The sequence below is a fragment of the Anas acuta genome, chromosome 28, assembly GCF_963932015.1.
Source record: "Anas acuta chromosome 28, bAnaAcu1.1, whole genome shotgun sequence".
NCBI classification, from domain to species: Eukaryota; Metazoa; Chordata; class Aves; order Anseriformes; family Anatidae; genus Anas; species Anas acuta.
In genome coordinates, this window is record NC_089006.1 from 1,610,093 (window position 1) to 1,635,599 (window position 25,507).

General features: G+C 54.7%; 1 protein-coding gene across 2 annotated transcripts; it reads left to right on the top strand.

The window, feature by feature from the left end:
* The first annotated feature begins 3,306 nt into the window (after positions 1-3,306).
* On the top strand, positions 3,307-25,272 carry MEX3A (mex-3 RNA binding family member A). Of its 2 annotated transcripts, XR_011090215.1 has the most exons (3): positions 3,307-3,857; positions 14,824-17,545; positions 17,912-25,272. XR_011090215.1 is itself a non-coding variant. In XM_068662627.1 (2 exons), exons 1-2 carry the CDS (start codon positions 3,374-3,376, stop codon positions 15,927-15,929), a joined length of 1,590 nt encoding a protein of 529 aa, XP_068518728.1. In that variant the 5' UTR covers positions 3,307-3,373; the 3' UTR covers positions 15,930-25,272. The 2 variants fall into 2 exon arrangements, 1 of the variants encoding a protein (XP_068518728.1); XM_068662627.1 differs by having other exon boundaries at positions 14,824-25,272.
* The last annotated feature ends 235 nt before the right edge of the window (positions 25,273-25,507 follow it).

Here is a 25,507-nt window from a genome sequence, read left to right on the forward strand (position 1 = left end):
ATCATTCCTAAGCAGCTGATATCACCGGGAGGAGGATCAAAGCCTTGGTCGGAGCCCAGCTACGCCCCCAAAATATTGTATGAACCGAGGAGCGCGGCTATCAGGGACCCATCAGAATTAGTCATGGCCCACGGTGCCAATTCTCGCAATTTTGCTGCGAGCGTTCGTGTTTGTCTGAAATTCCCAGCTCCGTGAGTCATGTGGATATGTGCGAGTCGGAATTTTTCATTTTTTGAAGCAAGTTTCTAGACCCCGTGGCTGTGCAGAGAAGCGAGGTGATGTAATTCAAGTGAAATCTGGAAGCCCTGGGAGAAGGTGAGCGAAAAGCGGCCCGTATTCTCCATTTTTACGCAGTCACACAACTTTTTAGCTAGTTTTGTTATTTCTGGGCCTGTCGGCGAGCTCGGAGCTGGAGCTCTGCAGTTCTATCTTCGTGTTTGTTTGTTTTTTTTTTTTCTCTTTTCACTTTATGACTTCACTTTCTGACCCCAAAGCTACAGGACAGAACCTAAAATGGAGGTTGGAAGCACACCGGTGTCCCTCAAACGCGGTGCCCACAGGCCAGGCACTGCCACCACCTTCATGAACGGGACCAAACTTTGACGAAAATCCAGCCGAAATGTCATTTACAGGACAAAATATACATTCCCAACCAGGCAATGCAACGTGTGGGTGTTTGTGCGCTTGGATGCACGCGTGAACCCACACCTGTGTGCGCACAAAGCACTTTGTATCAAATCCCATTCCCACTTTATGGACTTTTTTGGGGTAAATGCTCACCCCTCGCACGCTCGCTCCCCACATCTGCACCTTGCACGCGCGTGTGCTTAGGGAGTCTCACGCCCAACCTCACCGTGGGTTGTTAGGTGTGTGAGTGAGCCATACCTTGGGGCGGGTACGGGGACACCCACGGCCACCAAACGCCCACCTCGACCCTCTCCAGGCCACGCGACGTGCACGGGGCTGAGCCAAACGCTGCCGTGCGTGCGCAGGATGAGCCCCCCGTCCGGCACCCATGTGGGGCATTGCCCACCACCAGACGCTGCCTCTCGGACGAAGGAACCCCTCCCCGAGCTGCCAGAGCTCAACAAATCCCAGCACCGTGCAAAGGTTAAAATAAAACACGAGCGACTCAGGACGCTGCTCCACACTCGTGACTGAAAGGAGACGCGCGAAATGCAGCAGCACGAGGTGGGGTTTTTCTCTTCTTAGCTCTACTTTTTTGCTCTTTTTTTTTTTTTTTTTTCAGAAGCTCGCAGCACGGATGCCAACACCTCCAGCCCCAAAGGCTGCTTTGTCGCATGTCCTGCAACGAAGGGAACCTGCCCCGGCCCCTCCTGCGCTGTCCCAGCATCTGCCCGACTTCGCGCTGCGGCTTTTGGGGTCGAAAAGGGAACAAAAGCAAATTCACCCATTCCCAAAGTGCCTGGGCAAAGTTGCCGGGAGAGCTCTAGCAACACCTTACCGTCTGAGTCACTGGATGAGACATTTCCTTGTGCTGTGTGCCCCATCTGCTTAGTTCATCTGCAAGCTGAGCTCTTCTGCTGGAGACCCAGAAAGAGAGACGGGGAGGGGGGGGGGGAAGAGAGAAACCTCGCGGCGAGGATCGGAGAGCCGGGGAGAGGAAAGCAAAGCAGAGTGGGATACGGGGAGGGAAGGGGGAAGAAAATTCCTGCCTCGGTGACAAGGCACCAGTGCCACCATCCATATCCATCCATCCATCCATCCATCCATCCATCCATCCATCCATCCATCCATCCATCCATCGCCGCAGCCGTCGTCGCCTCTCGCTGCGGAGCGCGGTGTTGGCGGGGCTTGGGGTGGGGGGGGGGGGGGTTGAGCATTGTCTCTCCCCAGCGTAAGCTCGTGGCAATCCCATTTCATGGGAGAGAGACATCTGGTTTGATTCAAGAAGAAAAGGGGAAGAGGGGAGAAAGGCGCACACACAACACACACACAGAGACGCAGGGCCCAGCCCCAGCCTGGCTGGCGGGGAGCTGAAAAGCTATTTTCAATGCTTCCCGGCGCTGAACCGCTCCTCATTTCAATGAGAAAAGGGAGAGGAGGAAGAAGGGCTGGCCCCTGGCTCGCCCCCAGCAGCCCCACTTGCCGGGGGGGGGCTTTGCTGGGGCTGGGGAGGGGGATTTGCTAGGGGCTGGGGGGCTTTGTTGGGGTCTAGGGGGGTTTTTTGGGGGCTGGGGGGCTTTGTTGGGGTCTAGGGGGGTTTGTTGGGGTCTAGGGGGCTTTGTTGGGGTCTAGGGGGCTTTGCTGGGGTCTATGGGGAGGGGGCTTGCTGGGGTCGGGGGGGGGCTTTACTGGGGTCTGGGGGTTGGAGGCTAAGAGTGGGGGCTCCGGAGGCTGAGCCCCAGCGCTCCCCGATGTGCTCGGGCAGCACCAAAGCCTCGGGGGTCCGGAACCCCGCGCCCCCCCACCCCCTTTTTCCGTGCCCCGTCCCCCCCCCAAAAAAAAAAAAAAAATTAAAAAAATTAAAAAAATCCCTCCAGGCTCCCAGCCCCATGCCGTGCCCCCCAACACCCCCGTGGGTTCCGCTGGGTGGCCAAATCCCCCCCGAAAATTCCCCCCCCATAAGGATGCGGCTCCCCACGCCCCCCCCATGAATTCCCACGCCCCCCCTTTCCCCTCGGGACCCCCCCCCGCCCTTATCCACGCGTGCCCGGGGGACTCCCCACGCCGTGTGCGCGTCCCCCGGGGGGGCCAGCGAGAAACACCCCCCTCCTTTAACCCCCCCACCTCATCTCTTCCCCACCCCTGCTATTCCCACGCACCCCCCCCGTGCTTTTTCCCACCCGCTCCCCATCCACGGAGCTCCTCGGGGGGGGGGCGTGCGAGCAGGGCTCGGGGACTACATCCCCCAGCAGGCCGTGGGCCGGGGCAGGCTCCCTCCCGCTGCGCCTCAGCCGCCTTCAAACAAAAGAGTTTTTCCCCCCCCCATCCCTCCATCCCCCCCCCCAACCCCCCCCCCTCCGGCGGGGCTCGGCGCCCCCCGGCCCCTCCGAGCACCGGCGGCGGCTGCGAGCCGGGGGCGGAGGCGGCGGCGGGGGGACCCCGGCGGGCTTGGAAGTGCCTGGGCTCGGGTTACAGAGAGAAAAGGGGCTTGGCCAGGCGGAGGGGAGGTGGGCGGAGGGTCCTTTTCTCTCTCTCTCTGCCTTTTTTTTTTTTTTTTCCCTTTTTTTTTTTTTTTTTTTTTTTCCCCTCCCGAGCTCTTTGTGTGTCCCCCCCCCCCCCCACTCCCCTCCTCTCTCTCTCTCTCTCTCCCTCTCCCTCCTCTCCCTCTCTCTCTCTCTCACACCCCCCCCCCACCCTCCCCAACCAACCACCACCACCCAACCCCCCTCTCAAGTCTTTGTTAGCCATGCCTAGCCTGGTAGTACCAGGGATAATGGAAAGGAACGGGGGTTTCGGCGATTTAGGCTGTTTCGGTGGGAGCGGCAAAGACAGAGCGCTGCTGGAGGATGACCGGGCGCTGCAGCTCGCTTTGGACCAGCTCTGCCTGCTGGGGCTAGGCGAGCCTTCCTCCTCCTCCTCCTCGGCCGCCGTGGTGCTGGTGGAGGACAGCAACAACAACAACAATAACCCGCAGCAGCAGCAGCAGCAGCAGCAGCAGCAGCCCCCGCCGCCGCCACCGCCGCCGCCGCCGCAGCAGCCGCCGCCGCCGCCTCCTCCTCCGCCGCCCCCGGCCCCGAAGGGTCCCCCGGTTCCCAGCGCCGGGGCGGCGGAGCCCAAGTTGTGCGCCCTCTACAAGGAGGCCGAGCTGAGGCTCAAAAGCAGCTCCAACACCACCGAGTGCGTGCCGGTGCCCAGCTCCGAACACGTGGCTGAGATCGTGGGGAGGCAAGGTGAGAGGAGCCGGGGGGGGGGGGAGCCGGGACAGGACCCCCCCCCTGGATGGCCACGATCCCCCCCTTGGTGGCCAGGACAACCCCCCTTGATAGCCAGGATCCCCCCTTGATTGCCAGGATCCCCCCCTTTATGGCTAGGACCCCCCCCTTTATAACCAGGACCCCCACCCCTTTATGGCTAGGATCCCCCCCTTTATGGCTAGGATCCCCCCTTTATGGCCAGGACCCCCACCCCTTTATAACCAGGACCCCCACCCCTTTATGACCAGGACCCCCCTTTTAGCCAAGGCCCACCCCCCTTTACAGCCGGGACTCCCCGACTTTTCGGCCAGGACCCCCCCCACTTTTTGGCTAAGCCCCCCTTTTCTAGCCAGGACCCCCCTTTATGACCAGCACCCCACTTTATGGCCAGGACCCCCGTTTCTGGCCAGGACCCCCCCTTTTCAGCCAGGACCCCCCTTTTTTAGCCAGCACCCCCCTTTTCGGCCAGGACCCCCCTTTTTAGCCAGGACTCCCCTTTTGTCGGGAGGCACCGTGCAGCACCCCCCACACCCCCTTTTCCCCCTTTTTAGCACCGGGACCGCCCCGCTTAAAAAGATGGGGGGGGACCGCGAACTTCCCCCCCACCCCCCCACAAAGCTTTTCCCCCTGCCATTGTCCGAGCCGAGCCGGGCCAGCCCCGAAGGGGGGGGGGGGACAAAGGGGAAGGGGCGACCCGGGAGCACCCGGGCACGGCGGGGAGCCGGGGCTGAGCCCCCCCCCCCCAAGTCGGTGGAGGGGTGATGGGGATGCCCACGCGTGTCCGTGTCCCTGCGCCCCTGAACCCCAAAAAGGAAAAAGCGGGGCTAAAAGCGGCCGGGGGGGAGGCAGGGGGTCGTGGCTGGAGCGGGGAGAAAAAAATCCCCTTTGTTGGGCTCGGCGTGGAAGCGAGGGGGTGTGGTTGGGGAGGGTTTTGCCGGGCCGGGCGGCAGCCCCCGGGCCTAACGAGGCCCCCAGGAGAGGATTAAGGAAAGTTGAAGTCGTCCTGGCACCGGGGGGGGACAAGCGGGGACCCCGCCGTGGGACGCGACACCCCGTCCCGAGTGGGGTGTCCCCGTCCCCCCCTTGGCATCAGCCGCCGAGCGCCCGGCCCCGCTCGGTGACAGTGATGCTTTTGTTCTCCTCGCGGCTCCGTTCGGAGCGAGGTGGAATGGAGGAGGGCTTTAAAAATTATATATATATTTATTTTTATATATATATATATATATATATATATATATACACACACACACCACACCACACCCACTCTTAAGTCACCCCTCGCCCACCGCTCCGGCTCCGCGAGTGGGGGGCGCAGGGGGCTCGGCGTGGGGCTGGCGAGAGAAGTTTGTGTCGCTTGCAGAAAGGGGGGGGGGGGGAAAGAAATAATAATAGTGTGGCTAAGTGGGATTTTTTTTTTTCTCTCTCTCTCTCTAAGCAAGTAACTTGACGCTCTGGAAGTGTGACGGGCAGAGACTGCGGCTCCACATCCAGATGCTTCCTCTTGGGTTGGGGATTGAAATTGCTTGAGCTGGGAGGGTTTTTTTTTTTTTGTTTGGTTTTTGGAGCCCTGCTGCTGCTGGGGTGGCAGAGGGGAGCTTGTGGGGGGGGGGACACCCGTATGGGTGAGGCCGCTGCCGCCAGCCGGGGACCCGAGGGGCGCGAACGGGCTGATGGCCGCGCGTCGCTGGGCTGGAACGCGAGCCGGGAACAATGGGGCCTCCGGTGGCTCGGCTCGCCCGGGGACGAAGCCGGGGACGGAGGGGGCGTGGGGGCTGCCATCCGCTCCCCGAGCCCCCTGAGTTGGTGGCGAGGTGTCCTGCTTTGGTTTCCATCCCCCCCCAACCTCGTGCCAAGGGCTGGGGTAGGGGCGAGGGCACGGCCGCCCACCCGGGCAGGGGGTTTGGCAGCAGCCCCGCGCGGCGGGGGCACGGCCGTGGAGAATCAGGCCCCCTTTGTTCCCTAAAGTTGGGAGACAGACGGGCGGTGTGGGGGGGGGAGACGCTGGGCGATGCAGGAGGTGCCCCCGCTGGACCCCCCCCCCCCGGCCTCGCTGCTGCCCTGACTTCAGGTGTTAGGGTATTTTTTTGGGGGGGGTTTGCTCGGCGGGCAGCGGTGTGCGCGGACATGGAAAACCTGGGTTTCTTCCACCATTTTTCGTGTGCGTGAGGCTTTTCCCACATCTGGGAAGCGTTAGCGGCCGGAGCCCTGGCTGGGTCAGGCTGCGCCCCCCCAACAGGGCTCAACGGGGCCGGGTCCTGTGCGTGCTGGGACCCAAGGGTGCTTCGGCACAGCCCGGGCAGCCGCAGCTCTGCCCCCCAGCAGCCATCCTGGACCCCGCTGGTTATTTTCGGAGGCCTTCAGCCGTGTCTCCAGGGTCTGGTTTTGTCGGGGGGCTGGGCTGTGCCGGCCGCCTCGCCGACGTAGCTGGGTGCGGACGCTGCAGGGACCTGGCGCCATCCCTGGGGGCCAAATCCTGGGCCACGCTGGGGCTCAGCACCCCCCCCGGGGGATGCTGCAGATGGGGAGGGGGGAGCTGGCTCTCGAGGGAAGTGAGTGGTGTGAGGGTACTGGTGAATGGGGCGAGGAATGTCTCGGAAAAGAGGAGGGTAACAAAAAAAAAGTGTTATTAAAATAAAAATCGTATCGGGGCTTTGATGGGTAACAGGGTTGAGCGTTTTCTTTAACTTGGTCTTTTTTGATCCGACGAGCCGCGCCATTCGTGTTATCGCAAAATGTTTTCCACCTCTGGAAGTGTAACTTGCTGGCACGAGCGCACGCGAGCGGCCTGAACCTGGGCACGGGGGGGCCCTTGGTGTGCCTCTGGCCTTGAGATTTCCACCTGCTCCAAAACCGCCCTGTGCGTTGCTGGAGCTGTGTGCAGGCACCTGGGTGTAAACGGGGCTCAGCCCTGGGTGTTTCAGTTGGGATGGACGCAAGTGTGACTGGCGAAGAGGTTTTGGTTGGGGGGGACCCTGCTTTGGCTGGGGGATGCTGCAGGAGTTTGGGCCGAGCTTGCCAGCTCCAGCTTGCCCCCGGAGCGGAGCCGATCACCGGCTGGAGACCTCGTCTGGGTCCGTGACAGCTCTGGGTTTGGCACCAAATTCAAGCAGCGCTTCCTCAGTGGCACGAGAGCCTGCCGGGAGGCGTGGGGGCTCTCATCGGGACAGCGTGGAGCCCCAAAATTGGCACTTTGGGCAAATTGGCCCACCGGGAGCCGCTCCTCCCGGGGAGGCTGGTGCCAGGGAGCAGGAGCAAAGGGGAGGACACCAGAAAGGGAAAGATGAGGGGACAGGGATAAAAAAGGTCCCTTGACTAGTGTGGGACCACGCTGCCCTGCCCCTGGTTGGCAGTAGGTCCCCTTCCCTGGCTGGTGGCGGAGCCGTGGCCTCCAGGTGTGCCCACATTTTATCCACTAGGGCGAGGAGCGGGGACACATCGTGCAGGTGTGATGCAGGTTCTGGAGCCGTCGGGGTCTGCAGGGTGCTCCGGGGTGCTTGGTGGCACCCACGTTCCACTTGTCACCTCCTGCTGTGGGCACCTTCCCTACAGCCCCCTCCCCGGGACCCCGCCTGTGATGGGAGCTGTGCAGGTCGATTTGTCAGGGTGTAAGGACAAAGCACCACCGTGCCTCGGAGGTGATGGGGCAGGGGGGTTGCAAGAACCTCGTCCTTTGCAACCCGAGGGTGTGGTTGTAGCGGAGAGGGGAGCGATGCTGGGAAGGGCGGAGGATGTGCAGAGGTGTCATGCTTTGGCCGTTCAGACCGAGAACTTCAAAAGAGGCAGAAATCCCCAGCCCCCAAGACATCCAGGTTCTTCCTAGAAATCAGTGGAGGTGTGGATGAGCGAAGGCACAGCTCTCGCTTTGCTGCCAGGGTAAAAAATCTGCTCCCTCTGGCAAACTGGACCGCTGTCAACAGAGCCAGGGAGGAGGCTGCAGGACTCGGAGGGAAGCGCGTTTGAGGTTTTGTCCCATTTCTTTGTGCGCTTGGGGTGTGCAGGCGTGGGGAGAGGAGGTGCTGGGTTGGTTTGGCTTTCCGCTGCTCGGAGCACGGCGGGGCAAAGCTCCTGGTGGATACGTTCCCTCGGAGAGCAGTGCTCTTGGTGTTGGTGGCAGCACCCATTGTCACCTGCACCCAGAGCCACCCTTTGGTGAAGCATCTCCCAGCCTGCTCTAACCGGCCCCGCTGTCAACAGGAATGAGATTACGCGAGAGAGGAGCTTAGCATAAATTGCTCTTTCTTGGCAAGGTGAAGTCAAATAACAAGAGGCCCCACTAACCCCAGGTGATTGGGCTCTTTGTGTAGCTCCAAACATGCTCCAACGCTTCCAGCATTTAAAAATAGTCCAAGGAAGCCTTTCCCATTGAGGAAGTCTGATGACTGCAGCTCCCCCACCCACCATGTGGAGGTGGATGTACAGCATCCGCGAGGCAGCGAGGGGGTCAGATCCTGGCGGCTGCTGGCTGCGTAAAGCTGGGAGCCAACGCCATCCACCCGGCCCGGGGGGGGCCCCCAGGAACCCCCCCGTTAACGCCGCTCCAGCAACCGGAGCCGGGCCTCGCCGGGAGAGCGGGACCGCAGGCGGTGGCAGCCCCGTTTCGCCGAGTGTTAACGAGAATCCGTCTGAATTTACACCATTTGGGGGGGGGAAAAAAGTGCAGAGCGGGATCGACTTGGCGCGGTTTGAACTGGAGGTGGGAGGAGAAAATGGGTCTGGGAGAGAGACAAAGGGAATTTTCCAGGGAGACGTGCGCGCTCCGCGCCCGAGATCCGGCTGCTGGATGCCCGCGCGAGCCCGGCCGCGGCGCAGCCGGCCCCGAATCTAGGGCAGTGGGAGCACGCTGCCCCCCCCCCCATATTGCCCCCCCCGTGCTGCCCCCCCTTGCCCTGCCTTTGTCTGGCAGCCCCCGACCCGCCGTGCCCCCCAGGAGCCGTCCGGCGCCACGCGTGCCGCGGTGGGATCGGGATCGTGGCGTGCGGGGGCCGCGGACACACCCACCCCGGTGCGGCGCGGCGATGCCGAGACCTGGGGGGGGCTTCGGCACCGTTTCCCCCCCCCCCTCACCACCACCACCACACAACAAGGCGGTGATTGTCTGCGGCGGGCGGGCTGGTGGGGTCTGCCGCTGCGGGGTCGCGTTGTTTTTTCCATGGTGTGTTTCACGTTTTGCTTTTTTTTTTTCTTTTTAACACAACTTTCATCGCGATGTAAAATCACCGCACCAAAATGAGGCGGTTGCTTTTTTTCCTGCCGTGTTGGTTTCTCTCTCTCTCTTTTTTTTTTTCCCCCCCCCTCCTTGTAAACACAACTTGCATCATCAGTGCAATAAAACCTCGATGCGAAGGGATTTAGTTGTTTGTTTGTGGTCCTTTTGTGCGCGCCGGTGTTTTTTGACACCACTTTCATCAGATTTCCAATGCAGCAAAATCTTACCCCACAGATATTCAGGAGGGTGTATTTGTGATGTTCTTTGTGTGCTTGTCTTTTAACGTGGCTTTCATCTTAAATGGGAAAGGAATGCCCCACCTTACCAGAGATATTGGATGGTTGCTGATTTTATGGTCCTTTAATTTGATGATGGTGATAACAGGAAAAAAAGACAAAGTCCTAATTTGCCCTTAGGCTCTTTAATACCACACCGGCAATGTCAAAATGTCCGAAGTGGGGTATTTACAGGTGTAACTTACACCCGAGCAGCGTGAAGGAGCCTCGGTGTAAATGAGAAGAGGACTAAAAATCTTTTGTCTGGAGAGCTGGTCTCGTGTCTGACAAAACCACGAAATTCAGGGACCCGGAGTGATTTCTGTGGTGTGTTTAAGAGCTGCGAGGATGACCTCGGGGCTGTCTGCTGTAGGTGAAGCCCGTGCAGGGGCTGCAGGAGGTGTGCCAGCTGATGCCAGGTCAGATCCTTCCAGGCTGCATCAGTGGCACCGTGCACCCCTTCAGGATCCAGCCTTCCAGCAGCGGCAACGGGAAGGGTGTCTGTGGGTTTCACCCTGAATTTACACTGGGGTAAAATTCCCGACGGTGGCCACGCCTGGGTTTTTTGTCACGCCATCCTCCTGCTGGCATTTGCCCCGTGCAGGGGGCACGTGCAAGGTTTGGAGCTGTTTTAAGGCCTTTTGCCACCGCCAGAGCAGCGCACGGGAGCCTCGGTGTAAACCAGGAGGTCCCACAGATCCGTGTTGGTTTCAGGCTGCTCCGAGTGAGAAAAGGTTTGGGATGAGCCCCTACAAAGTAGACGGCAGTCAGGTTGGACGTATCCTACACCCTCGTCACTTTGGCAAGGTGGCTCAAGCTCCTTACGCCTTCCCCATTAGTTTTGATGGGTTTGCTTACCCCTAATTCAGAGGAGAATTTGGCTCTGCGTCTGAATCACCCCCTGGCTCGCCCCCGTCTCCAGTTTGGCAACGTCTAGGCCAGATTTATTTATTTATTTGTAGCCAGAGCTCGTGCTCTGTGGGCTCCTTCCAGTTAGGTGACTGGTCTGGGTGCCGGAGGCTCGGCAGCCCTCAAGGGTTTGCTCCTGGTTTGTGGCTTACTGGGGTAATTTGCAAACACATTTACTTGGAGTCAATTGGCAATCAGTTAACCGAAGTTAAAAAGGAAAAACGGGTGGGGGGAGGAAATAAAAAAGGGGCGGGGGGAGGAAATGATCGTCCGAGCCTCCTTCGCAAAATGCTTTGGGATCTGTGTTACTGGCAAAAAAAAAGAAAATCAGAATAATAGAAGCTAGGTAGTGGAAACACAACAAGAAAGAGCTTAATTCTCTAATATAAAAATCCAACTGGCAGGAGTCTGCCAGGGATCAATTAGCTGATGTCTGCACACTGCCTTAAAGAGTAGAATGCTACTGCAAAGTTACACATTATTATAGTTCCTACAGGTCCTTTTCTCTTAGTTTTACATTTTTAACACCACCTACTAAGCAGTTCTCTCCCCTTTTTTAACAATCTCCCAAGCAAAGCAGTTTGTTGCGTGTTGTTTCCAAATTTCGGTTACGCACAAAGAAAGCCTCTCATTAAAAAAAAAGAAACACACAGGGCAAATTTCATTTTTTTTAAAAAAAAAGCACTCTAGACTGTGCTACTAATCTGGCCAGGACATGAAGGGCCATATTCTGATCTTGGCACGCTCCGTCAGAAGCAGAGCGGTGTCAGAGAGCTCGGCCCCTATTTTGAGGTGTGTGGCAAGGTCGAGGTTGGGGCTGGGGTAGGCACAAGGAGCTGCGGCTACATCAGGTTGCAGCGCAGCCTGGTTTTAGCTGATGTAAATCAGTGCAGCCCTCCTGGAAGTTGGTGGAGTTATCTGGATTTGCGCTGCTCACGGCTTGGCCCGTTGTCTGCACCGGTTTAGAGCTGCAGGAGATCTGGGCCACTGAACCTGCTGGTCTTGATGGAGTTGGTCTCATTTCCTGTGGGGTTATTTTCTCCAGTTTTTAAGCGCAGGATCCCCCATCTGTCTGCCTCCGCAAAGCTGGCTTTCCTGTCTGCAGGCCTGCACAGAGACCCTCCCTCCCTCCTCCCCCTGCTTCTCACACCATCGACTGCACCATGCGTCCTTTTGTCCGTTTCTCCATCTTCCCTCCCCTTCCCTTGCCGTTCTCTCTCCTCGCCCGTCTCCCGTTTGCCTCTTTGGGGTGTCTTCCCTTGGCCTCCACACCCCTCATTCTCCTCCTCGCCCTGCGGGATCACAGCTCGCCTCTTCCCCTCCATTTCCATCACCTTTCCTCCATCCCTGGCTCCCTCCCACCCTCTCCAGCTCATGTAACTCGCTGACGCTTGCCCTCATTCATGTGTATTCCTTGCCACTGCTCCCTTCCATCTGGCCCCAGCGTGGAGCCCCTGTCCTTTGTCACTGCTCTGCTTGCCTGACCCTCCGTGTCACCTCCTCGATTGTTCCCTGTGATGCGGGGCTCGGATCCCTCTCCCCCCACACACGGGCATTGTCCCGTGCCTTAAAAAACGCCGACCCCGTGCCCAGCCCTGATGAATCCCTACCTACGGACCCTGTTCAAGGTCCTAGGAGGCAGGACGTGGGGCGTGGGGGAATTCAGCAAACCCTGCCTCAGTCCCCAGCAGTGCACGGGACTCATCTCCAGCGTGGATGCTTGTTGCTAACACCCCCGTTTCTTGCCGTGTGACGTTTCGGTGATATCCCTGGGGAAATGGTGGCATCTTGGTTAATCTTCCTAAGATGGAATCTCCATCTTCGGAGCCAGAGTCACAGATGTGGAGCAGGCGTACGTCTGCCCAGGACAGGCCAGGAGCAGCCTCGGGGTTGTGGAGGATGCAGGTAACCCCATACAATTTTATCCTGCCCTCCGTAGGCACCCTGGGGGAGCCTTTATTCTCTTACTTTGTGTGCATGTTTTTATTCTGGTTTTATTCTACAGTTGTCCTGTTCTTTGACCGAGTTTCCCAAGTACTAATAATACACCGCTGTAGGTAGCCATTGGTCCACATCAACTGTTTAAAAACTTTGCTAAGCAAAGCATTGCAGAAATACTTCAGGGTGCAAGCTCCGTGGGGAGCAACGTGTTGGCTGCACAGGACTGGTAGGGGCTGGATTTGTTTTGGACTTTCAGGATTTGCCTGGCTCTTTCTGTGTCAGATCTTGCGTTTCCATTCCCCGGGAGCGTGAAATCAGTGGCTGAGAGAGGCGTTTAATGCAGCAGCATCACCACACTAATTGTTACAGGAAGTTTTGTGGTAACGCAGAGCCAGAGACAGCAATTCTCACCATTTTACAAACCGGGGACCGAGGCTCGGCGAGCTGAAGTAACTCTGAGGAGTTAAAAGTTGCAGTGGGAGTCTGCAGCAAAGTCAGGATTTGCCTGCACACGCCCTGCGTTTCTACACCCCTGGCAAAACCCTCTGACAAATGAGGGGAAGGGGGGTTCAAAGCTGTGCCGGGAGGTTTCCTTGGTGGATGAGGCTGCACTCCAGTGCCCGCGTGGTGTTGCGAGAGGGAGTGCGACCCGTCGGGCTGGCTGCCTCTGCTTCGTGCAGCTGGAGCTATTGCTTGAAGCCGTGCGTGGCGCATGGCACCGCTGCGAGCTTGGAGAAACATTCCTGCCATCTGCAGCGGCACCAGGTTCTGCTTTTATCGCTGAAGGTGCAGGGTTCAATTCTCCCTAATGATAAGGGGTGGTGGGATCGCTACGTTCCTGCAAGTACCCCAATGTCACAAGTCCGCGTCTCGTGAGACGAGCTGCAGAGAAGTGGCAGCGCTAAGCGAGTGGCAGCCCCCAACTCCCAGCTGGGAGAGATGTTGTTATTTATTAGGGTGTGTATAAATAATAATGTTCCAGCCTACCAGCTGCGGAATCTTAATTTCCTGGTCACAGAAGCATCGTTGGCGGGTCATTTTGTGTTAGAAGTGTGATGTCGGCATAGTGTGCTGTGGAAAGCTAGGGTGGTGTCAAACAGTCACAGGAGAGAAGAGGTGGGCTCATTTTGGGGAGAGGAGGTTGCAGGGACAGGTGATTTTACACAGTATCCTGATCTTTTTGCTCCGTGAGCACTGAGCCTGATGTGTCCTGACACCTGCATGCTTGGGAAGCCAGGGCAGAATGCTCCCCTAACTCCATTTTCACTAGGAGGAATGCAGTACCCTGGAGAAGCACATTTTTTAGTTTTTCTTAGAGACCCAAGCTTGGAGCAAACCTCCTCCCACAGAGGAAGCCCCAGTCTGAATGGGAACTCGGTGCCAAGGCTTTGAAAATGCCTTCAGGCACTGAGCGAGGCTTTTGGAGAGCAGGGTCAGAGGGGCAGCCGCGGGGAGGGCTTCCAGAAGTAGTTTAGAAAACTGTGCCACATCTGTAAAAATATTTAGTGGCTCGATGGCATCCTAGTGTCATCGAGGAACCTGGAGTCGCATTGCTGCCTCTAAACCCTTCTGAAAAAAAAAGACTTGGAAGCCAAAGCACAGTGAAAAGTCTCTTGCCTTTTTTGGAAAAGCAGAAAGACATTTTCTGAGCTGTCGGGAGCAGAGGGAATAGGCTTGGTGGGCTCCAGGGGGTGGGTGTTGGCATCACAAGTGGATGGCATGGGAAGTGATCTTGGGAAAGGGTCCGAGTGCCTGGGCCGCTGCGGTGGGGAGCCGTGTGGCACCGGTGTTTGATGCCCCAAAGCAGGGGCCAAGAGCCGAAAGCAGGGCTCTGCCTCGGTGCAGGATGTCAGCCCTGCCCTGTTCAGTGCTTTTTTAGCCCCAAAGTAAATGGTAACATCCCGCCAGCCCCCAGCAGTGCTGACAGCAGGGGTCCCACAATGTCTGAGGTGGGAGCCTGAAGTGCTGCATCTCTGCCGCTTCCCCCAGGCTTGTCCTAAAAGAACCGAGTCTGGCTCGCACCACAGATTCACACCAAAAGCCCCACATTAGGACAAAAGTCTCCATGCAGAGAGGAATCCTGCCGCTGTACCGAGAAACACGCCGACTAGTGGCAAGGGGCAACTGAGGCGGCCATCTTCGCTGAGGGGCAACATGGCAGGGCCCAGGTCTTGGCAAGGATGGGCTTCCCCACAGAGCCCGCTGGCCCATGGGAAGGGCTCAAGCTCTCCCTGGTTCCTGGGGGTGGGAAATTTCTGAGGGGTGGTTTCTGAAGGATGGCTGCTTTCTGAGGGGAAGCATCTGAGGGGGGTTGCGTGGTGAGGGGCAGCGCACAAAATGGCGGCGCCCTCCTGGGCATGGCAGAAGAGGGGGCTCCTGGAGGGGGAGACACTCCTGCTATGCTATGAGTGAGGGGGAACCTTTGGCATTTTGTCTGTCCCCGTTAAGGGAGTAAAGGTCTTTCCCTCGTGTTTTGCCCCTGGGCAGTGGCACAGTGCACACAGCCTGCTGGAAATGAGGTGGCTTGTCCTGGTTTCCTGAGAAGAAGGGAGGGTGGTGAGAGAGGCGTCCTTTCTAACCTCCCTGCCTTGTTTTCCTTCTCTTCCCCAAGGCTGCAAGATCAAAGCCCTGCGGGCAAAGACCAACACCTACATCAAGACGCCGGTGAGAGGCGAGGAGCCGGTCTTCATGGTGACAGGGCGGCGGGAGGATGTGGCCATGGCTCGGCGGGAGATCATCTCCGCAGCCGAGCACTTCTCCATGATCAGGGCCTCCCGCAACAAAGCCGGGACCACCTTCGGCAGCGCTCCCACCTTGCCGGGGCAAGTCACCATCCGGGTGCGCGTGCCCTACCGCGTGGTGGGCTTGGTGGTGGGCCCCAAGGGCGCCACCATTAAGCGGATCCAGCAGCAGACCAACACCTACATCATCACACCCAGTCGGGACCGGGACCCCGTCTTCGAAATCACAGGTGCGCCGGGCAACGTGGAGCGTGCTCGGGAGGAGATCGAGACCCACATCGCGGTGAGGACGGGCAAGATCCTGGAGTACAACAATGAGAATGACTTCCTCTCCAGCAGCCCCGATTCCGGCATGGAGAACCGCTACTCGGAGGCCTGGCGGGTCCATACGCCGGCGCCGGGCTGCAAACCCCTCTCCACCTTTCGGCAGAACAGCCTGGGTTGCATTGGCGACTGCTCCGTTGACCCCGTCTACGAGACACCCCGGCTGAATGACCAAAACGACTTCAATTATGGTTACCTCTTCCCCAACTACGGCGTGAACAAGCAAGATCTGTATTACGGGGTGCCGGAATCGGGCGCCCCGATGTGGGCTGGGCAGGAGAACACCAACCCTGTCTCAGTGCTCTTCTCGAAACAGCAGCGTTCCAGCAGCACTGGTGCCATCCACCCGAATTCACATCGCTCCCCATCCTCCTCCATCCAAGAGCCCAATCTCTCTGGTCTCCCCAGGCGGTCCCAAGGAGAGCCGCTCCAAGGGTTTTCCAAGCTGGGGACGACTGCCGCTGCCCGGACGTCTGTCTCCAGCAGCCGCGAGTGCATGGTGTGTTTCGAAAGCGAAGTTACGGCAGCGCTGGTGCCGTGCGGCCACAACCTCTTCTGCATGGAGTGTGCCGTGAGGATCTGCGAGAGGACTGATCCGGAGTGCCCGGTTTGCCACGCTGCAGCCACTCAGGCCATTAGAATATTTTCCTAAAGAGACAGAGCAGGGCATTGGGGTGGGGTGGGGGGTAGGAAGGGAGCATGGGGGGGGTCCAGGAAAGAAAAGTGATGATAATAATAATAATAATAATAATAATAATGACATCTGAAGAACAAACGAATGAAAGAATAAATTAATTTAAAGAAGAAGAAGAAGAAAAAAAAAAAGAAATTATTTTACAAGCAATGTATGTTATTTTTTAAAAAAAAGTGAATAATAAAATTAAAATGAATAGCAAAGCCAGAAATTTTGAAGGGCGAACGATGCTCCAGCCTGCGATGTCTTTTTTAAAACAAGTACTCTGAACGCACACTCGGATCTCGCAAGCAAAGCGGTTTAGTTCAGTTTTTTTTGGTGGTGAGATTGGGACTTCTCTGCATTGACCAAGCCAGGCCATCTCGATCGGACGGGGAAGGGAGCAGGGATGCGGGGAGGGCCCTGCCAGCCTTTCTTCTCCAGCCATGTTCAATCTTCATCTTGGTCTGAAGCCCCTACTCTCCTCCCCCCCAGGGATGTCAGCCCAACTGGGAGCTCAGAAAGAAACAAATAGAAAGAAAGGAAAACGGATGATGTCGGGGATTTAAAAAAAAATAAAAAAAAGAAACCATCAACCTCTGGGAACCTGTTAGAACGAGGGCACAACTGTATTACCTCAAAGATTTAAACAAAAAAACCACAGCAGCTAAAGAACTTTTATTGTTTTCCTTTTTTTCTAAAAAAAAAAACAAAAACAAAAAAGCCACAAAAAAAAAAGAAAAGAAAAAAAAAAAGACGAAGAAGAAATAAAACTGACGCCGGTGAAGCTGAAGAAGGTTTGGAAGAACCTATTGGAATCACACTGGGCGATTAGCATTTATTTTATTATTCTGAGCCACCATGGAGTTTGGAACTTTGTTCTTTTTTCCTTATCCGAGCAGGGATTTGTTCATCAGACGAATCAGGAGTCACTAACAGGGTATTTCAAAAGCAGTCCTGAGTTCCCATCCGTGGGGGGAGTGTATCGACTTCCGCGTTTCTGTAGTTCACTCTTCATCCTTTTTTCCAAGTGATGCCAGCTGCAGCTACATGCAACACGCAAGCGCACGTGCACACACACACACACACACACTTGTAACATTGTGCTTTTCTTTTCTTAAAAAGTATATATATCACACCAAAACCTAAGAAAGACGATCATGCAATACAGGCAATGAGCCCATATGAAACCAACATGCATCCCAACAGAAAGCAAAAAAGAACCCCGAGTTTATATATATAATTTTGTTGTCGTCGTTTTTAAACTGGACCAAAACTTTTGTTACCCAAAACCGAGTGGGGGGAAAAAAAAAAAAAGAAGAAAAAGTATTTCTTTATGGACCAAAACCTCTTCAGCTGTCCTTTACCTGGATCTTCCTGAGGTTGGCCGCTTTTATATATTATATTTTTTTCAGAACGAAACAAAAAAAAAAAAAAAGAATTGCCTTGTTGAACATCCTTTAATCATTTCAAGACTCCTGGTTTTGTTAAATCAGATACTTTCTAAACCATTGGGAACTGGGAGAGGACGGGCTTCGAATCTGGCTTCTGTGCCAATGCACACAAGATGCAAGCCAGCATCTTAACATCATCAGGTTTGTTCAACCAGTCTGTGGATGCCAAAATGCCGTGATGGTAAAGATGTGTGTTGGATTAACCTATCAAGTACCAGTATACCTATCTATAAATATATGTGTGTATATATATATATATATAGGCACTTAACTCATCGAGCACCTATATATATATATGTATATAGAAATTATATATAGAGTTTTTCTCCCACCACCACCGCTTCCCCATTTCCTGCCCCTCGACTTCTGCTCACAGATCCTGGACCCTGATTTAGAACTGAACCAGCAAGTTTCACAACTTGGCAGAGACAGTTCTACAGCAAAAAAATAATAATAATAATAATGATAATACCAATAAAAATCGCCTGAGATTTTTTTTCCCTTCAGTTACAGGAGACTTTATTTTCATCGTAATAATGTTCCTGGGAACATCCCCTCTTCTGCTCGGTTTGCTGCCGCTTGCTGCCGGTGCCGGGGCAGGCTGCTCCGGTGCTCTGCATCGATAAAGGTCTGCTTTCAATCTCCAGATGCTGGGTGGAGGAGGGGGCGTGAAATGATGTACCTCCACCGTTCGTGCATCGACGGTAAAATATGACGTAGGGGGCGAGATGGAGGGGTGGACGCTGTTCCTAGGTTCTGTAATGGATGCTGATGTTTCGGAAAAAAGAGATAAAAAAAAAAAAAAAAGAAAAAAAAATATTAATGCTGTGCTAAAGGGACACTGTCAGGTCGAATGTGTACTCGCCTCCTCCCCAAAGCTTTAAGAAACCTTCGGCTGCCTGGTTCTCCGTGCCCTGCGGCGCGCGTAGCCGCTGGCACCCGGAGAGGGTCGGGACGCGAGCGGGTGCCCGGGGGAGGCTCAGCCTCGGCCCTGTGGCCAGCCACGTCCTTCCTAAACCAGCCTGGTTCTTGTTCAAAGTCTGGCTTTGGTCTGGTCCCAGTAGAAGAAGGGTAAGGGAGAGAGGGGGGGGGAGCATTTCTGCGCGCCGGGCAGTAACCTCTCCGCGCCCCGCGCGCCACCGCCTCCGCTCGTCCGTGCCCCGGGGTTGCGTCGGAGCCGTTCTCCCCCCCAAAAAATCCTCCCGATGGTGGCAAGAGAGTGGTTGGGGGAAAAAAGGGGGGGGGGCTCCAACCGCCATTCTGGGAGGTAGGGGGGGGGGCGTTCGGAGATGTTCGTGTCGGTACCGGAGGGGCTTGAGCTGGAAACGCAATGGCAAAAGTGCTTCCCCGGCTGAGCCCCCCCCCCCGGGGCCGATGTGTTAGTTGAGTGACTTTAGTCGTTCTTGGCTGAGTGAAGTCTGTTCGTGGTAATGTGAGCAAGTTTTTGGTCAATGTCTTTCTTTGATGCCAGGTTGTGAAGAGGTTGGGGGGGAGCGGGGAGGGGGGAAGGAGACACCCGTGTGGGGGCCTGGGGCGGGGGGGACCTGTGCTAGCACTGACCCTAAGGGATTTGGAGGGGGTTAAGGGGTAAAGGGATAAAGGGGGGGCCCTCGTCGGCTCCTTTTATCCCTTTCCCCTTCCCCTGGCAAGCGAAAAGCGATGTAAAAGCCTCCTGCATGCTGAAAAATGTTAGAGAAAAAAAAAAAAAAAAAAACTTTCTTTTTAGAAAACAAAAAAAAAAAAAAAAGGAAAAAAAAGTTGAAAAAAAATACAAACAAACAAAAAAAAAAGGAATGAATTAATGACCCAAACAAACATCCATGCTTGCTGATCGGAACCGGGGGCCGGCTGCTGTCCGTCTGTCCAGGCAGCCTGCCCCTCTCTGCAGACGAGGTTCCTACTCAAGTCTCCAAGTTGGCCTTTAATAAAATCTTCAGTTCCAATAACCTTTATATATATATATATATATACATATATATATACATATACATATATATTAAAAGAAAGCTTGATGTAGCAGTTCTAGTTTAAAATGAATAGAAGTATTTCGGCCCCCCCCTTTTATTTTGATTTCGCCTTTTTCCCCTGCTTTTCCACCCTATCCCCCCCCTATCCCCCCCCCCCCCAAACCAACTCCGTATTTTGATGTAGCAACTTTGGAAGAAAAAAACCAGGCGCTGTAAACGCACCGAGAGCTACCTCTGGCCCACCAGGGGCTGCAGGGGGCTCGGGTGGGGGGGGGGGAAACCGCGGCCCCGCCGCCCCCCCCCCCAGCCCCTCGGGGGCACCCGGAGAGGCTCAGACCCGGGCCCCGTCCTAGGGGGAAGCCCGGTTGTGCGGGGCTTAAAACAACAAATTTGCGTAACTTTTTTTTTTTTTTTTTTTCTCTCTTTTTAAATATATGTATATATATAAAAAAAAATCTTTAAAAAAAAAAAAAATAAAAACAAAAAACGAGAAAAATGCCCATGACCTTAACTATTTGCTCTGACTTGTATCTTCCTTGATAGGTGACTAAAAATAATAATAATAATAATAATAATAATAATTAAAAAAAAAAAAAGGCTTGTTGGTCCAATTCACCAGCAATAACATCCGCTAAAAGCAGAGCCCTCCAGATGTGGGGGGGTCACGGTCCTGGCTTTGGGGGGCTCCCTCGTCCCCGCCGTGTCCCATCCCGCCAGGGGGGGCCCAGCCACCCCCGGGTGTGTTTTTGGGGTGCAGGGCAGGGGGACGGAGAGCAGGGCGCCGAGCACCCGGGGGGCTCAGCAGGATCAGGCCCGGGGGAGGCTGGTGGGGGCTTGCTGAAATTGGGGGCTGTGCTGAATACAGGGTTCGTCCGGCTTAAATTTTCGGGCTTCCCGGGGTTGGGGACGCAGCCAGGGAGGGGACGGAGGCGTCCCAGCCCGGGCTCTGCGAGGGGACGCCCCGAGGAGAGGCGATGAGGCGGAGCTGGGGGGGGGTTGGAAGGTGAGAAAGGGAAGCGGAGGGATGAGATAATAACCGTGCCGTGATGTCATCCTCATCGACGTAAATTATGTAGAGAATAGTGTGTATTATAATGCATAACAGAAAACGAAACAAAAAAATAAAAATAAAAAAAAAAAAACAGAGAGAGAGAGAGAACCAAAATTGGATTTATATTTAATGAGGAGATACTATAAAAATATCTTGTCCTAGCTCCCATTTGCAAAAGTATTTTTCAGCTGGAGGGATATCTATTATTTTTTTCTCTTTTCTTTCTTTCTTAAAAAAAAAAAAAAATCTCCATACATACAAAGGCTCAGACTGTTACTATTGTGAACCTCTTAAATCAAAATGCTCCAACCTGTTTATTTGGTATTTGAAGGGTTTATTTTGATGCATTTACTGGTGTTTTTTAAAGAGAGAGAGAGGAGGGAAAAAAAGATTAAGATTTTAAAATTAGAACATTTCTTTATAATTTAATATTCTATTTTAATAAATGCATTTATTACATGTAAATGTAGCAAGGAACTGGGCTAATAAAAATACTTTTTATTAGGTAATTTATTATAAGAAAAAAGGATATTTTATTTTATGATAAAGTGATCCTTAAAAGTTTAGAAGGTTTAGAATATATGTAGGTTAAAAAATACATTTGTATCCAGAGTATTGCTTAAAAAGTGTTTTTAATATATGTTTCCTTTTTCGTGTGTGCGTGTGTGTATGTAAAAGGTGATAGTTATGGTGCAGATAGCCCTTTCCAGGAATAAGAAAATTAACACAGTTGGATGTATTTAAAAACGGAAAAAAAAAATGAAAAAAAATGAAAAAAAAAAATGAAAAGAAATTACAAACCGGAGAAGTGAAATAAATAGACAAAACCACTACGACTCGGAGCCGCGTGGTCGGTTCCCAGGCCCTGTCCTGAGGTCGCTCGGTGCCGTCCGTCCCCGCGCCCGCCGCCGGGTGACCTCGCTTTGCTCTGCCGGTGGCAGCTTTGGGGAGAAAAAGGGCTTTTTTTGGCGCAGGCTGGGCACGCTCAGAAAGCCAAACTCACCTTTCTCGCCCCTTCCGCCCTCCTTTCTCGCTCGTTTTCCTGCAGACCCCGGCCTGCCCCGGCTTGCCAACGGGGAAATGTTGCCATTGAGGCGTTTGGAAGCAGGATTTGGGGCGATCCCGGCGGAAAAAACGCTTCTCCCCCAGCACCGGGAGGCTCCGCGGGGCCCTTTGGGTGCTCGGGGCCGCTCGGTGCTGGGGCAGCTCCGGCCCCTGCCTCCCCTGGGCCAAATTTGGCTCCGTCTCCGCAGCCCTGGGTGCACCAAACTCGAACCCGTCCCCAAACCAGGAGGGCACCGGGACACGTAGCGAGCTGTGCCCGTCCCCACCGGGCTGGCAGGGCCCAGGCCCCGTGGCCACCCCATGGATGGGAACCCACCGGGGGTCTCGTCCCGCATCCCACAGTCGCGAGGCGGCGGGGGGGGGGGGGGATGCTTCTGCTCTGTTGCCTTTCAAAGAAGCATGTTAAAATAAGATTTTTTTTTTTTTCTGTTTGTTTGTTTTTAACCAAAAAGGAGAAGAAGGAAAAAAAAAAAAAAAAGTTTGCGTTGATGGGTATTAAGAAAAAAAAAAAAAGTTAAAATAATAATAATAAACGCTCAAATTTATTTCATATAATCCTAGAGTAAAGATTAAAATAAAATTAACTAGTTCAAATAGTAGATGCTATCCATATTGTTTAATCTATAGTAGATCCAAGTGATCCCAGACAGAGCAGAATGTAAAGTAAACTTGTAAACAAGATCAGTTATCATTTTTAACTTCCCCAGAAAATTCCATCTTTTTTTGGTACTATTTTTCTGAAGCAAACACATCGACGAACGAAAAGCCTAACAAAATAACAGACCACCGACTGGTACCTTCTGTCAAAGTCCTGAAGTTATTTTTATAGAGGGGAAAAAAAAAAAAAATGGGATCTAATAATATGTATTTTTTTAAAAAGATGCGTTTGGGTTTTTATGTTGCTTTTTTAATAAAAAAGTATAAGGATTTGGCTAGTCACTGAGCAAAATAAGAAAGTTTTAGGCCATTATTTTTGCCTTATTCTGACCTCCAGCCTCGGGCCTGGAGCACGGAAATGGAAATTCCAGAAAAAAAAAAAACGCTAAAAGTCAGAATCTCGTTGCTGTTAACGTTTCTCGCGCCGGTTGTGCTTTCGGAGCTCCTCCAGGCACTCGAGGTGTCGGGGGGGGGTCCCTGTGACGGCGGCGGGACCGTCCCTGGGTGGGTGGAAAGGAAAATTGGGCGCGGGTGAAGTCCCCTCTGTAAGGTGACGGCCGGAGCTGGCGGCAGCGAGGTGCCGGTGCCGAGCGCGGAGCCGTGCCGAGCGCGCCCTGCTCCGCGCTCGGAGCGCGGGCCGTTAGGGTTTGGTTCGTTCCCTTTGGTTTTCGGGCTTTTTTTGCTTGCTTTCTTGGTTCTATCTCGACCCAGCAAGGGGAAGGGGTTGTGCCGGGAGCGGGCGGCGTACGGCTTTGGGTCGAGGGTGCTTCGTGAGCGGCAGCTGGCAGCTTGCAGGATGCCAGCTCCAGCTCGGTGGCTTTTTTTTCGGTGCTGGAGGCTGCGGTGAGGGAGCCAAGGCTCAGCCCTTGAGCGCTGGGACTGCGGCGAGATATTCGCCCTGTCCTTAGCTTGTGCCAGGAAAGACGAGCCCTGGCTGGTCGGCCCCTGCTCCGTGCGCGCCCAGCCAAGCGCTCGGGCCCCTCGGAGGCTGCTTTGCGCTGCACTGACCCCCTGTTTACACGCGATGATGCTAAAATAAAAGACCTAGTGCAAGCTCCGTTGTTCGCGGAGGGAGCGGAGCATTGCCAAGCAAACCCCCTCGCAAGGTGGCCGGTTACCTCCGGGTTTAGCTCTTGCTCCTCTCCTCGGTGTCGTGGCTCAGCCGGAGCGAGCCCTGGCTGTGCCGCGGTTCGGGAGCATCCGCCAGGATCCCAAAGCCTTCGACAACCACGGTGGCCACCCCGGCGCCCGCACCCGGGGCGGGACGAGGCGGTCGCTTACCAGCATTCAAGCAAAGCCATGCAATAGGTTAGGACAGGAAGCGAAGACAGTTCTCATTCGGTTTCTGCGTATAGCACTGTGAATCCGAGATCGCTCGCTGCGCCCGCCCCGTCAGCCCAGCGCCGGTTCGGGAACGCGGAGGCGCGACCCCTCCACCCGGTCCTTCCCCGCGGGGCAGCGAGCGGCCTGTTTGCTCTTTCATTTTCGTTTTACCTCATTTATTTTTTATTTTTATTTTTTTTTTTCGGTTTTGATACTTGAAGAAGAGTCAGTGCTTGACATTGTGCAGCGGCGCCCTGGAGCGGAGAGCGGATGCACTTTATGGTCGCTTGTCCACGGCTCGGGGGGTCCCATCCTGCCTCTGCCGCGTCCCCGCAAAGGTTTCCCTCGGTGTCAGCACCGCAGAGCCAGGATGGGCAGGTTCTTCCAAAAAAAAAAAAACCTTTTTAGGATGTTCATGAGCAGTCTGTGGTGTGTTGCGGGTCAAAACTTGGAGCCGTGTTCTGCTGTCAGCCCAGCCGAGGTTGGGCAGCCTCAGCCTTGGTCCCTGCGCCGCTCGCCCGCTTCGGTGGGGTTCCTCCCCGGGAAACCAAATTCCCTTTGGCCCTGGCAGGCTGCGGTGTCCCTGCTGGACCCGAGCCAGCATCGTTCCAGGGCCGCTAATGGAGCAAATTGAAAGTCACCCCCGGTAAAGTGACACTAATGTGAAATCTGGAGTTGTTCCACCGCTGTCTGCGCAGCTACGCAGGGATAAAAAAAAATAAAAATAAAAAAGGAAATCGTGTCCCCACCCTGCCTGGGGGTGGCGGTGACAGTTCACGGGGTGGCTGATGGCAGAACACGTCCTGGTCTCGCGGCGATGCTTGGGGACAGCTCGCTGAGGACCAGGGACGGGGCAGAGCAGCGCCGCGTGGCCGCGGGGTCTTCCCTCGACTCCCAGCAGCTGCTTTGCTCAGCTGTGAGACCATCGGCCCTTTTGGGTTTATTTTTTTTTCCTTTTTCTTTATGAATTCCCTTCAAGAGAATTGTAAAGAAAAGGGAAAAAATAATAAAAAAGCCAGGGCCAGATCCTGTCTTGCAATTTGAGGGTTTGCTCCTGGGTGAAGCAGGCGTGAAAGGCGGTGGGATTTGACGGCCGGGCGCGTGGTGCTGGCTGATCCCGGCATCGGCTGCGATTTCCTCCAGCTCTTCCCAGTATTGGAGGTCCCAGCTCCAGTTTTCTGCCGCTGGGGCTCCGGCAAAGCATTTTTGGGGCCATTTCCCCATTTCTCGAGCAAAGCCTCAAGCCCCAGGGAGCTTCCAGGGGAGCTCAGTCCCGCGCAGCCCTCACTCGCCAAGTGCCACTGAACTTTCTCTCGCCCGAAATGCCCAACGAGCCCACGTGCATCCGCTTTTATCCATGGAGCTGCCGGTGTCGGCCTCGGCATCCCGACCGTGGCCCCTCCGCTTAAAAAGTCCATTCCCTGTTACGTTGTGTTTTCCCTTTTTTTTTTTTTTTTTTTTTTTCCTTTTCTTTTAACGTCATAGGAAACCTGTAGTCGGGATTGTTACTATTGGAAACCGATCACATGTTCCATCCAGGTATTTTCATCTCTCCGGCGTTACGCAAAAATAAAGGCCTGAGAGAGAGAGATATAACCGAACATAGAAGTAGAGTTAGGCTCGTTGTCTGAGTTTTGAGGCATATAGTATAAGGGGAGAAGGAAAAAAAAAATTAAAATAAAAAAATTAAAATAATGATGTTGCACAACTTGTAGAAAAAAACAAAGAAGGGAAAGGGTTAATGTATTAAATGTGCTAAATTACATTAAGAACTTAATTTTATTAAAGTATTATTACTTAAGAAACTTGGTATCTGCTCTTGTTTTCTGTCTGTTCACGCTCTGGGAAGGGCTCCAGCAGCGGGGGGGGTGGGAGCGGGGCCCTGCTCAGAGCAAAGGGATTTCACTTCCACGGCGATCCCATGCCCTGAACCCGCAGCCACCCTCAGCCCTGGTGACGAGTTCCCGTCTCCGTGAGCTTTGGGTCACCCCCTCTGCCACATCCTAGCAGGAATTGTGTAAAAACGGGGGAATTAGAGCA

Coding starts and splice junctions, on each gene's coding strand:
- MEX3A (XM_068662627.1), top strand. CDS start 3,374: ATGCCTAGCCTGGTAGTACCAGGGATAATGGAAAGGAACGGGGGTTTC. Junction 3,858..14,823: donor TGAGATCGTGGGGAGGCAAG/GTGAGAGGAGCC, acceptor CTCTTCCCCAAG/GCTGCAAGATCAAAGCCCTG.